This window comes from Hyperolius riggenbachi, chromosome 10 (assembly GCF_040937935.1).
Source record: "Hyperolius riggenbachi isolate aHypRig1 chromosome 10, aHypRig1.pri, whole genome shotgun sequence".
Taxonomy (NCBI): Eukaryota; Metazoa; Chordata; class Amphibia; order Anura; family Hyperoliidae; genus Hyperolius; species Hyperolius riggenbachi.
Window position 1 is genome coordinate 288,963,401 of NC_090655.1, and position 14,047 is coordinate 288,977,447.

A 14,047-nucleotide genomic window follows, 5' to 3' on the forward strand; every position below is an offset into this window, starting at 1 on the left:
CCATGGGCAGCAAAATCCAGGATCAAGAAAGTCGTGGATTATGCAGGGGGGTTTGGGGGGTAAAAACCCCTTGTTTTGCAGCGGGATATCGGCGGTTTATCAGCTAGTCATTGACAGGAATACAAGTTAAAAAATAGAATTTATCCTTACTTCAGAATACTTAAGGCAAAAAATAAAAATGCTATTTACTCACCCGGGGCATCCCTCAGCCCCCTGAAGCTGGATGGTGCCCTCGCAGCCCCACTCCGATCGTCCTGTCCCCGCTGGCGGCTACTTCCGGGTTCGGTGACAGCCGCCGACAGGCTGGGAACGTGAGTGATTCTCCGCGTTCCCAGCTGCTATATCACCCTCTATGCTGCTATAGCGTATATATTATACACTATAGCAGCATAGAGGGTGATATAGCGGCTGGGAACGCGGAGAATCAGCCGCGTTCCCAGCCTGTCGGCGGCTGTCTCCGAACCCGGAAGTAGCCGCCGGCGGGGACAGGACGATCGGAGTGGGGCTGCGAGGGCACCATCCAGCTTCAGGGGGCTGAGGGATGCCCTGGGTGAGTAAATATCATTTTTTTTTTTTGGCCTTAAGTATTCCTTTAAGCAGAGGGCCCAACCGTCCCAATCTCGTCGGGACTGTCACGATTTATGGGGGGCTCTCCCGCTATCACGGTGTGAGCCCCCCAAGTCCCGGCGGCAGTGGGCAGCAGTAAAAAAAAAATGATCGAGGCGCCAGCCGCGCCTAAGTGGTATGCGGGATGTGGCCATAGCATTACTACCTCCCTCCCTCCTTCCCTTGAGATCTGCCCCCCTGTGTCCCTCGTTAGCAGAGTGCGCAGCGAGCGGAGCGGGCTGTCATCTTACCTGCGTCCATGCACAAGTATTGTGTCTTCATCCAGCTTCCTGCTTCCTGTGACGTCACAGGAAGCAGAGTGAAGCCGGACATCGGTACTCGTGCATGGACGCAGGTAAGATGACAGCCCACTCCGCTCGCTGCGCACTCTGCTAACGAGGGACACAGGGGGGCAGATCTCAAGGGAAGGAGGGAGGGAGGTAGTAATGCTATGGCCACATCCCGCATACCACTTAGGCGCGGCTGGCGCCTCGATCATTTTTTGTTTTTGCAGTGGCACCCATCCTCACCCATCCTCCCCACCCACGGGCACCCTTACCCTCCTCCCCACCCACGGGCAGGGTGTATAAGGGTATATTTAGTAAAAAAAATATAAGGGCATAAATATTAATTAAAAAAAAAATCTTCAAAAACCGATGGTAGGCGTGTGTTGGGGGTGTGGTTGGGGGGTGTGGCCAGTGTCCCGGTTTCTTAGTTTAAAATGTTGGGAGGGCTCTATTTATAAAACTTTACCGCAAGTTTTCCGCTCAAAACAGCGGACTTTCCCGACCATTTAGCAAAGTGGGCATTCATAAAAGCTGTTCCCGCATGAAAATCTACAATCGCCCAGCAGAGCGAGAAATTTCCGCCTTCTGCAGTGTTTTTCTAGATTTATCTAGAAAAAAGTAACAAAATGGCCATTCATAAAGATTAGAGGAAGCGGTATGTGGATGGGAAATACCGCTTCCTCGATATAGCGAGAAGCCTGCAGATTACATACAAGTGAATGGGACAGACCTCCTAGAGAGAGCAGCGCACGGAGGGACTCTGACGGCTTCAGTGTTTCCGCATGCCTTCCGACAGCTTACCGCCAGCCTTCAGCGGGAGATCTCCGCACTTGTATGGCAGCTGCATGCGGATGGGAAATACCGCTTCCTCGATATAGCGAGAAGCCTGCAGATTACATACAAGTGAATGGGACAGACCTCCCAGAGAGAGCAGCGCACGGAGGGACTCTGCCGGCTTCAGTGTTTCCGCATGCCTTCCGACAGCTTACCGCCAGCCTTCAGCGGGAGATCTCCGCTCTGCTATCCCAGCTGCCAAAATTTTTATGAATGCCCACCCAGAAGTCTAAAATATTGATGCGGTATTTTCCCTCCAGTAGTATTTTCGCAACACTTTTTTTATGAATAGAGCCCATTGTGCTTTGCAGAGTTTGGAAGGGAAAGGACCCTACAGGCTAATCTTTAGCATCTCTCCTGCAGGCTGTAATTCCCTCCTTCGCCACAGGGGGATCAGTGGAACGCACATGTAGGAAGTGCTGGAACGCATAGACAGGAAGTGCTGGGAGGAACAGGCAGGAAGTGGAGAGACGTTTCCGGGTCAGAGGTGAAGCGGGAGGAAGTAGGCGGCGGACATTGCAGGACCTGGCAGTCGGAGGTAACGTGTGTGTGTAATATAATAACCGGCGAGGAGAGCTCCCGTCTCACGCTGCGAGATCACCGGGGATGCTGTGACGTCACACGCGGAGGAGTAGGGGAGAGGCGCAGTCACCGCAGGGGAAGTGACGTCATCGCTCACTACCAGCATTTGAGGTGCGCCCCAAGGTGACTGCGCCCCTCTCTTCTCCTATACTGGGGGTTACCTTTTGCTACCCATTCTGGGGGATGTTACCTTTTATGGGGGACACCTTTTGTTACCTATATTGGGGGTTACCTATAATGGGGGACACATTTGGCTACCTGTATTGCAGGAGAGTCACCTATAATGGGGGGGGACACCTTCTTCCTTTACTGGTAGGGTTACCTATACTGGGGGACACCTGTAATGAGGATACTGCTTTGGCTACCTGTACTGTGGGGTTACCTATTATGGGGTCTTTTGCTACATGTGCTGGGTGGGAGGCTACCTGTAATGGGGAACACTACTTTTGGCTACGTATAATGGGGAACGCCTGTGGCTACTTGTACTGGGGGGGGGGGGGGGGGGGGTGTACCTATAATGTGGGAATACCTTTGACTACACTTACTGGGTTACTGTCATGTTCTCTATAAACATATGTCGGGGGTATAAAGAGAAGATTTGCATATTAAGGAGTGATGTATTGTTGGAAACCACAGTTTCTCTCTTAAAGTCTACCAGAGCTGGAATAAAGTAAATGTTTTATACATACTCGGGGCTTCCTCCAGCCCCATCCGCATGGATCGCTCATACACCGCCGTCCTCAGTCTTCTCTGTCTTCTGTACCGGGTCTTGTTACTTCCTCCAGTCGTGGCCAGTCTGACATAAGTGAAGTGCACTATTTACGTATCTCGAGGGAGCGATCCATTAGTATGGGGCTGGTGGAAGCCCCAGGTATGTATAAAACGTTTACTTTATTCCAGCTCTGGTACACTTTAAAAAGAAACTGGAGTGTCTTTTCTTACCTTATTTTCCTCTTCAGGCATGTTCATCTTGTGAATACAAGCTGAGTTGCTGCATTCCCGCGGCAAAACGAAGTATTTATGCCCCTGAAATACACAGGCAAAATTCCACGACTTGGCAGGTCGTAGAATCTGCTGCCATGAAGAGGCAGAGCTGTGTGCAGTAGCTCTGCCTCTTACTGTGTTAGTCTTGCTGATCTCCACCTCTCCTCGCCCCTCTGAGCACTTTGTCCTTGATTATTCAGCTCCACTCATGCGCACACCCGTACCCATGAGACTCCTCCCACAGAGCAAGTGAGTCAGACGCCTGCAGATAGCGAGAAGCTGCGGTATGCGCAGCGCTAGTGGTGGGCTTTCCAGTAGTTTACTACTGGAATTCGGAATTCAAATGAAGTCTAATTCCTTCACGTGTGACCACAGGCAGCAGGGAGTTACCTTACCCAGAAGCCTTTGGGATGTTAGCGTTCTATTACGTGTGATAGTTGTAATGAGTGCCACGTTCCATGACTCCGTACCGCACTTACTCCTTCCAGCTTGAAAGAGGAAGTGTGGACTAGTCATGGAATGCGGCTTTCATTATGCCTATGACACATAATGGTACACAGACCTCCCTGAAGACTTCTGGGTAAGTTAACTCTCCGCTGCCTGTGGTCACACCTGAAGTCATTAGACTTAATTTGAAATCCGAATTAGAGTAGTAAACTACTGGAAAGCCCGCTATTAGCGCTGCGCTGGACTCTCCTGTGTACAGTAGAAAGGTATGAAGTACACAGGAGTTAAAAGGGTTGACAAATGAATAATATTAGCTAAACTAGTTGACCTAAGCCCATTTAAAAATGGGCCCTAGGTCTGTCACACCGCCAAATGTCAGTGCGCATGCGTGCGCACCTGTCTGCCACGTGTGCAGCTGTCCGACGGGCACACGCCCGCCCAGCTCCATGGCTCTGTCCTCCTGTCCCAACGGCTGTCCGTGCTGCACATGCGCAGTAGTGCAAACGCACGGACACAGGGACAGGGTGACGCAGGGACACTTAGGTTTTATTATATAGGATTATTTATATGATGAATCTTACTAGTGAATGAATTATGCTAGATATTTTAGCATAATTCTGAGTATACATTCTCTAATTCATAGTAATGAATGTTTAGCCTGACAATTAGGGCTCAGCCACACTATAAGCACTTTTCTGAGCGCTTGTGATTGATTAGGTCTTTCTGATCGCTTTTTAAAAATTGCTATCAATCGCTTTCATTAAAATCGCAGTAAAAATCACGTAAAAATTACCGAGATTGCACGATTTTTACGACATTTTAATGAACGTGAATGGGAGCGATTTTTAAAAAGCGCTTAGAAAGCACTAATCAATCACAAACGCTCAGAAAAGCGCTTATAGTGTGGCTGAGTCCTTACAGATTGCTATTGGGTGTGGGGGAAGGGTGGAAGGATGTCATAGGTGGGATTATGAGACAACATACTGTGTTTATACTGCAAAAACAATGTGATCGTCCATTGCTGGAGGGAAATTGATTGTCAGTGTTAATATCGTTCATGTCGGGATTGGCCTTCTCTTTATGCCTGCTACTCAATATACAATTTCTTTCAAAACATGGGACAATTCGATTGCCAACAGATCTAATCTGCTTCCATATTGTTTTTCAGATTTATTTTCTGATCAATTCTGTAAAATATCGACAAGATATATTATCGTAAATCATATCAGACCTGTTCCAGACTATCGATTTGACCCGTCTATGTGACGGAAAATTGCATGTCATATATCGTGCATATTATTGGTAGGCTCAGGCGTTCACTAATGACTTTATCATGTGATAATCTGTAATTGTGAAATCCTGGTACACACCATGCAATTTCCATTCAGACACACTGGTCAATGCGATATCTTCCCACAGGTCCAATCTGATTTACATTCGTTTTTCTTGATTTTTTTTTTTACAGAATTTAATAAAAAATCTATCAAAAAATGAACTGAAATCAGATGGTGGTTCCATTTGTAAATCGAATGGCTCAGTTTATCTGATATAAATTTGATGATGTGTAGCAGGTAATATTCAATCTTCCATCAGATTGGTGGTTTAATCAATTTTGGAATATTGGTTAATGTTTCTGTAAAACAGATGGTAGATAGTACGGTGCTTTCTCTAGAAATTTTTTTGGCATGAAAAAGTAGCCGGGTGGGGTGAGATGAGAGCATGGAAGGCCGGTGCTTTTCTGCACAACTCTGCTTAAAACGGAGGAGGAGGTGAGACGATGACAGCCGGGTGGTCACCCAAACTAGCCGGGTGATGCACCCGCCTAAAAGAACCTGGGGAGAACACTGTAGTGTACTCTTCCAATGCTGGGAATACACGTCACGTTTTTGCGGCAGAATCGTTACGTTAGTTGCCTTCGATAGATAAAATTCCATCATGTCCGATTCTCTGTTCGATTCTTTTCCGCTCGATTTCTCATAGAAATTAATGGAAAAAAAGATAAGGAAAACGAGCGGAAGATAAGAGACTCAAGCAGAGGATCGAATGGTTAATAGATGCGCTGAGAATCGACCCCAAAAAAGTAACATGTATTCCCAGCATAAGCCTGATGGCAAATCTTTTACTGTTAGTGTCAGTCTGATGGCAGATCGTTTACTGTTCAGTGTTCTCCTCAGGACTAATTAGGTGGGGGAGCCGCCCGGCTCTTTTGAAACCCCGCCCGGGTGCTATCCAAGGCCCGCCCACATTTACACACAGTTCTCCAGCTTTTCCGTGTGCTGATATGCGCTGGCACAGAGCGGATTTCCCTCTGCATAGCTGCCCCTAGTTCCCGTTATGCTGCCCGCCCGTAGAGTCAGTCAGACCTCCAGATCATGGATATGAGAAGGGAGCGATGTGTGGTAACACGCCATAAACTTCAAATACAGGAAGTGACATCACTTGAAGTCTGGCGCGTCACCGCACATCGCTCCCCTCTCTCACCCCTGCTGGCTGCCGCTCATCAGGAGGTCTGACTGACTACGGGTGGGCAGCGCAGCAGGAACTAGGGAGCACATCCTCCGGTCCCCTCCCAGTACTCCTCCCCCATCCGTAGAGCGGCCTGGCCGGCGCTCCCCTGGGCAGCAGGCGATCCAGTCTCCAGGACCAGCGAACTGGGACGTGGGTCACCGTCTTCCAGCAGAAGCCCCGCTAGATGGATAACTTCATCCAGAGCATCCTGGGGTGCACAGAGCCCGGCGAGCAGCAGGAAGGAGTGCTGGTGGTCAGGAGGATGGGATGCTACTCTATGAAGGAGGCCATCCAGCTCATCATCCAGATCGTGGCTGCCAATGGGGTGAGCAGAGGGAGTGGGTGACATTGGTGAAGGGGGGGGGGGGGGGTGTTGTAACAGTGCAAGCACACTGGATCAGGGTAGAGGGTTGCCCTATACTGCAGGGTGTAATAATCACAGTGGTATAGAGTGGTTGTGTAATTATAAATGGAATGGTCGTAGTAATGTATGGACTGCAATGTATTGTGCTAAAGAGCCGGGCATAAAATCAAAAATCAATTCTTTATTTTTATCTGGTAAACAAGTAATAAGAATGCTAACCAGGCAATCCAAACGTTAAAATCACCATTACTTTTCTTGTTGATAAATGATCATTCCCCAGTTTACCTGACTCTTGTTTGGTACACACAAAATTTGGTACACAAAAAGGAAGTTGCAGGGCATGCTGGGTTGTCCTTTTTTGCTTCTCTATTTCCCCTCAGACTTAACTAATGCAGCCTGTTTGGCTGAAGCCTCTTTCCCTCTGGTTTTCCCCGCCCACACCTCTGTTCCTCTCTGATTGGCCAATATTTCTCATGCTGAGACAAGGCACTTTCTATAGTGAATGGCGGGCAAATCAGGCAAAGGAGAGTAAGGGAGGAAATTGCATCAGAATTGGCTTCACAGTAGCCACACTTAAAATGGGAAATGCTAAGAAGGATTTTTTTTTTTTACTGTAGAAAAATCACTAAAATCAAAACATGGACAGTGCAATACATATGTTATGGGTTTTTTTCTGAGATAGTATGGCTGACAGCTCCTTTTTAATGTATTGTGCTGTGCTGTAAGGAGGGTGATGTGAAGTGATCACTAATAAGCTATGTAATCTGTAGGTCGGTGCAATAATATGTGGAGTGTGGTGGGTTCTTTATGGGGAGGGGGGGCGCATACTAAAGTGCAGTAATTTGTGGAGTGTGATATTGGTGCCTATTGTATGAAATGAAATGTGTTTGAGAGTGCAATAACCTATATGGTAAGGAAATAGGCATAGGCCATGATAGGGGGTGCAGGGGTGCATAGGCCATGATAGGGGGTGCAGGGGTGCATAGGCCATGATAGGGGGTGCAGGGATGCATAGGCCATGATAGGGGGTGCAGGGATGCATAGGCCATGATAGGGGGTGCAGGGATGCATAGGCCATGATAGGGGGTGCAGGGGTGCATAGGCCATGATAGCCGTGCATAGGCCATGATAGGGGGTGCAGGGGTGCATAGGCCATGATAGGCAGTGCAGGGGTGCATAGGCCATGATAGCCGTGCATAGGCCATGATAGGGGGTGCAGGGGTGCATAGGCCATGATAGGGGGTGCAGGGATGCATAGGCCATGATAGGGGGTGCATAGGCCATGATAGGGGGTGCAGGGATGCATAGGCCATGATAGGGGGTGAAGGAGGTCATAGGCCAAGATAAGGGGTGCAGGGGTGCATAGGCCATGATAGGGGGTGCATGAGACATGATAGGGGGTGCAGGGGATGTGATAGGGGGTGCAGGGGTACATAGGCCATGATGGGGAGTGCAGGGGTGCATGGGACATGATAGGGGGTGGAGGGATGTCCTATGCTGTAAGCATTCTTCCCGTTGCGCCCCACCCAGCTACTTTTTCATGCCACCCGGCATGAAAAAAATTCTGTGGAGAACTCTGCTGTTATTGTCAATCTGATGGCAGATCGTTTATTCTTAGTGCCAGTCTGATTGCAGATCGTTAGCCTCAATTTTGTGGCCGATTGGGTACTGTTAGTGTCAGTCTGATGGCAGATCGAGAGTGATATATTTTAAATCGATAGGTGACTATTTTAGAAGCTTTAGTATGTATTTGTTATTTTACATTTTTTTTTACATTCATTTTTTTTTCCCCTTTAGTTTTGGAGAACATGCCTAACTGCATAATTGTCGGTTGCCCTAATTTTACGGGAAAAGATGAGAACATTAGTCTGCATTGCTTTCCGAACACTGTCGACAAAATTAAACTCTGGCTAGAGAGAACAGGTCAAACGTTTGTCGACATTGATGCTCTTTCATCCAAAATTTTGAAAGGAAAACCTTCAGATTTGTACCGAGTATGTTCCAACCATTTCACACCAGAGTGTTACAAAACGAAAACTAAAAGAAAAACGCTAGTCAAAGATGCAGCTCCCTCAATTTTCCCTTCCAACACTAACAATGTAGTCATAAACGAGGAAGCTGTTATGACGTCCGGAAAACCAAAAAATATTGATTTGCCCCCGAAAAAAAAAAAGAAATTTCGCCATTTGATAGAATTGGGAGAATCGACGTACAGTTGTCCACATTGTTATCGAATTTACAAAGAAAAAGAAAAAGTACGCTGTAAAAATATATCAACACAGACTGAAGACCTAAGCTCTACTCAATCTGACCTGTTATCAGACAGTGGAAGTCCATCGTCAGTTCAATATATGGAAAATCCATACAACATAGTCTATGTAACACTGGAAAATCCGTCCGAAACTTTGTCTAGTGCACAAATTCCTTTACAACCATCTCTACCAAGCCTATATGAAAGTCCAATTACTTTACCACAAAGTACAATAACTTTACCAGTTTTAGTAGAAAGCACTATCTCAAATGTCGCCCCTTTTAATCCGCTTCCATCCCACCCTCAGGCAGAAGGAAATTCTGAAGATCAGTTTGATTCAAGAAGACCAATGGAAAGCTCATGTTCAATACTTGATCAAGGGAAAGATAGTGATGAGCAATTCAACCGCTTTGATTTTAGTTTAGACAAATCTGAAATAAGTGCACTTTGTGACCTTCAAGAATCGACACGTACAGGATCACCATCTGATCCTGACGAATATTTTAAAAACATTGCGTTTCAACGTAAATTTATTGTATTCGAATCTTGCCTAGACAACTTGATACAGAAAATGACATGCCTTGGGGACCCAGCCTGTAACCGTAAAATCAAAAAGTTTAACAAACAAATGCAAGGATCGGCAGTTATAGTAAGAGGTGAATGTGAGGATGGACATGACTTCAAAATCTTTGAATCACAACCAAAAATAAAACGTTACTATGCAGGAAATCTTCTTTTAGCAGCATCTGCGCTGTGTACAGGGCTAAACTTCACAAGACTGAATGATTTTCTTACTGTTTTTGGTATGCAATTTTTTAGTGAAAAAACTTTCCATGATTACCAAAAAAAATACCTCTTCCCCGCAATTAGTCGTGCCTGGACCATGGAAAAAGAAAACCTCAAACAAGAATTGTTTAATGAGCCGGTGACAGTGGCAGGAGATGGACAGTGCGACAGCCGTGGACACAGTGCTAAATACTGTATGTACACATTGATGGACCTGCTTAGTGGGAAGATTTTAGATTTTGAAGTCGTACAAAGTACCCAGTGTTCTTCCTCCGTTGCCATGGAGAAGTTTGCCTTTGAGAAGTGCATAGCCCGTGTAATTGATGATGGGTATGAAATTATATTTTTTGCTTCTGACCGACATGCAGACATACAGAAAGTTATGAGAGAGCAATATCCACACATCAATCATCAGTTCGATGTGTGGCATTATGCAAAAAATATCTCTCAAAAAATCAGAAAATTCAGCCAAAACAGAACCTGTTCTACTCTAACACCCTGGATCAGTGAACTCAACAATCACTTTTGGTGGGCAATCAAAAATTGTGAAAATGATCCCGAAAAACTTCGTAAGAACTGGCAGTCTTTACTTCATCATGTGGTCAATGAGCATGAATGGGTGGAGGATGGAGAAATCAGGAAATGTGCCCACCAAGAACTTTCTGAAAATCAAGTAGACGAGTCCATGTGGCTGGACCGTGAAACTCCTGCATACGAGCGACTAACAGCAATAGTAAACAACAAACAACTGCTGAATGATCTTCCACATCTGACCTGGTCCTGTCATACCGGCCCACTAGAAAAATTTCACAGTAACGTGCTGAAATATAGGTCAAAAAGATCTCATTACAGTTCTGATGATCTGGAATGCAGAACTATTCTTGCTGCATTGTCAAACAACTTTAACGTTAACAGACTTCAGGCTGGTTTTGATCGGGATCAAAAAGGTAGTAGGAAAAAAGGATCTAAAAGATACAGCCTTGTGCCCCCAAAGGGAAAAAACAAAAGGGTTTTGAGAAATAAGTTTGAAAAAAAAAATTGGGGCTTCCTATCTCCAATTCTTGTGGACACTTTAAAAATGTGTGAAGGTACACTGGAAACTGATTGGGTATCTAAATCTGATTCACTGCCATTGAACATTTCTACTGTTCCAAAGCCAGACATTGAGGATATGATTGCTGAACGGTCAAAGCCGGTTTGGCTCTAGTCACAAATACTAATGACGTTAAACTAGTTATTATTGAGGTTACAAAGTCTTTGAAAATTACCTCCCATTTATGTTTTTTTTTTCTTCATTATGTAAATAAGAAAAGTTAATTAAAAAAAAATAATTTCGATTGGTTTTGTTTAATTTTTTAATGTTATTAACTACCATTTTATGTAAATAACTTTTTGCTACATTTTTTGAAGATACAAATATTATTAGAATGGTGGGAATATATTTCTAATTTTTTCCCAGTATATTTTTTTTTCTATTTCTTGAAAAAATATCAAAACAAATTCATTTATATCTTCAAAACTTTTATGTGTTAAGTATTAAGTACAGCCAGGGCTGTGGAGTCGGTCCAAAAATCCACCGACTCCGACTCCTCAGTTTAGGATTCCACTGACTCCGACTCCTCAGTTTAGGATTCCACTGACTCCGACTCCTCGACTCCGACTCCTCTAATTTGCATATTACAATTTTGTTGATTAAAAGTATGTAACATGAAATTCGTCTCTTAAAGGGACTCCGAGCAGTGCAGAAACTATGGAAAGATGCATATCATTTTAAAGCTCTCTTTCTCCTCTTTCCAATGATAGATAAACTACCGCCCTACACCTTTTAGTTTTCGCGATTGAAATTGCCGCGGCTGCAATTTCGATCGCGAATATAGAGAAAACTAAAAGGCGTAGAACGACGATTTAGGTGTCGCCAGAAAGAGGAGAAAGAGAGCTTTAAAATGATACCCATCTTTCCATAGTTTCATTGTATTACACAGGGCGACTTTTTCTGCTGAATGGAGCTGCTGACTTTGAGAAAAAGTCGCCCTGTGTAATACAATGTAACTATGGAAAGATGGGTATCATTTTAAAGCTCTCTTTCTCCTCTTTCTGACGACACCTAAATCGTCATTCTACGCCTTTTAGTTTTCTCTATATTCGCGATCGAAGTTGCGGCCGCGGCAATTTCAATTGCAAAAATAGCGAAAACTAAAAGGCGTAGGGCGGCGGTGTATATATCATTGGAAAGAGGAGAAAGAGAGCTTTAAAATGATATGCATCTTTCCATAGTTTCTGCACTGCTCGGAGTCCCTTTAACTGCCAACGCTTAGGAATTTTACAAGACAACTGAAGTGAGAAGGATATGGAGACTGCCACATTTATTATCTTTAGTCATAGACTACAACTAGTCCTTGGTAAGAGTACTTGTAAAAGGTACAGACCGGAACAAAGAACATCTATCAGGCCCTAGGCAATGTAAGTGTGGGTACATGTAAGAATGATGTGCAGGTACTCTGCAGGGGAATGAGGAGATTCTTCCTCTATTACACATTCTTCATGCACAATCTGAACAAGGTTTATGGGTGACAGACAACACCTCTGTGTTCAATGTGCACAGCATTCTCAGTGGATTCCCTGCAGCTCTGTGGAGAGTGCATATGTAGAGTATAGTACTACTGTGTAACAAAGTAAACCTGAGACAGATGAAATTAAAGTTTTATACATACCTGGGGCTTCCTCCAGCCGCCTTCAGGATAATCAGTCCCTCGTTGTCCTCCTCCACCACCTGGATCTTCTGCTATGAGTCCAGGTACTTGAGCCAGTCGGGCGTAGTGCGCATGCACACACTCCGCCGCCAGGAGCATACTACACCTGTGCAGCACTATTGCGCAGGTGCAGAATGTTCCTGGCTGTGGGAGCGGCATTCGGCCGGACAGCGCTGACTGGCTGAATTACCAGGACTCATAGCAGAAGATCCGGGTGGTGGAGGACAGCGAGGGATTGATTAGCCTGAAGGGGGCTGGAGGAAGCTCCAGGTATGTATAAAACTTTACTTTTCATCCGTCTCAGGTACCCTTTAATTTGTAGTCGCCAAACCAAATTTTAACAACATATCAAATTATTTGATTTCATCAGCAAAGGGAGTGCATACATTTGCATAAATCAGCATCAGTGCAGAATTATTTCCATCTCATTGACCATCTCTATTAGTGACACAGCTACACATCAGGCTTTATTCTTACAGCATAGATGTTATTTAGTATATATAAGAGATTCCTGTGTACACATCATATATACAGTCACAATCAGATATGTATATCTGACCTTAAAAATACGGGGACTGCTTTATTGAAGCAGCACAAGTAACTAATTTTGATTGGTTTATTTCATTTTTGTGGACTAAGCACAGCTATTACTGTATATATACTGTATATATACATTATTTTTAATGACTATTATCTGAGAAATAGAACATTTTATCATATTTTCTATTTTAATTACAGTTACAAATTCATTAGGAGTCGGAGTCGGTGCATTTTCTCCCGACTCCGACTCCAGGCACCCAAAATTGCCCAACTCCACGACTCCGACTCCGCAGCCCTGAGTACAGCAAATGTTTTTTTTTTTTATAACATATCTTATAAAAATATATCTTTGTGGTATATTGAGAGAATATTCACTTTTTGGAATAAATTTCATAAATTTAATATAAGTTGATTTTGTATATTACTGTTATCATCCTGTTTTGCTTATCCACGTTGATGTACATTATGCCATTTTTTGATTTTTTTTTTTTTTCTTTGAAAAAAACATTTTCAGTCACTACAGTGAAGTTTAGAACATAAAGTGAATTCATTCTTATTTTTTTAACTTCTTAATTTCTGCCAGCCATGCTCTGGGGTGAGAAGGAAGGTACGGGAGGGCCTTTAACCCCACCCTAGTACATAAGGTTTTGAATATAACAGGCACTGTACTCAAGTTCTGTTCAGCTTTGTCAGTGTGCTGCACAGCTATAACACTTACTACACAAATTGAAAATATTTAGAAATGGCCTTGTAGCCCTTTCCTGACTTGTGAGCAGCCACAATGCGCAGCCGTAGGGCCTCACTGAGCTCCTTTGTCTTAGCCATGACTGTCCACAAACCAACTGCAGAGAGCTGTTGAAGTGATTAAAACAGCTGTTCCCAATTAATCCAGGGTAATTGGGATTCTTTAGAACAGCTTGGACTATTTGGAATGGTATAGAACTTTGGATTTTTCCACAGACTGTGACAGTTTGTGAAGGGTGTGAATAATTATGGACTGGACACTTTTTTCTCAAATGTAAATAAAAGCTGAGAATGATTTTTCCCACAATAATGCCTCTTGTACATCGTCTTATTATCTTTTGTGAGACACCCTATGTCATTTCCC

General features: G+C 44.4%; 2 protein-coding genes across 2 annotated transcripts in view; both read left to right on the forward strand.

Moving 5' to 3' along the window:
- The first annotated feature begins 865 nt into the window (after positions 1–865).
- LOC137537287 (uncharacterized) overlaps positions 866–14,047 on the forward strand; it is a 63,384-nt gene continuing 50,202 nt past the window's right edge. Inside the window, exons 1-2 of the mRNA XM_068259365.1 lie at positions 866–961; positions 2,116–2,265. Coding sequence (XP_068115466.1) covers positions 866–961; positions 2,116–2,265 — 246 coding nt within the window. The remainder of the gene's footprint in view (positions 962–2,115; positions 2,266–14,047) is intronic.
- On the forward strand, positions 2,310–11,628 carry LOC137535573 (uncharacterized). The gene is made up of 2 exons (XM_068257423.1): positions 2,310–2,432; positions 8,410–11,628. The coding sequence occupies exon 2, from the start codon at positions 8,421–8,423 to the stop codon at positions 10,854–10,856; it is 2,436 nt and encodes an 811-aa protein (XP_068113524.1). The 5' UTR covers positions 2,310–2,432; positions 8,410–8,420; the 3' UTR covers positions 10,857–11,628.

Bases quoted from the DNA above. Each gene is read 5' to 3' on its own strand.
- LOC137535573 (XM_068257423.1), top strand. From the start codon at position 8,421: ATGCCTAACTGCATAATTGTCGGTTGCCCTAATTTTACGGGAAAAGAT.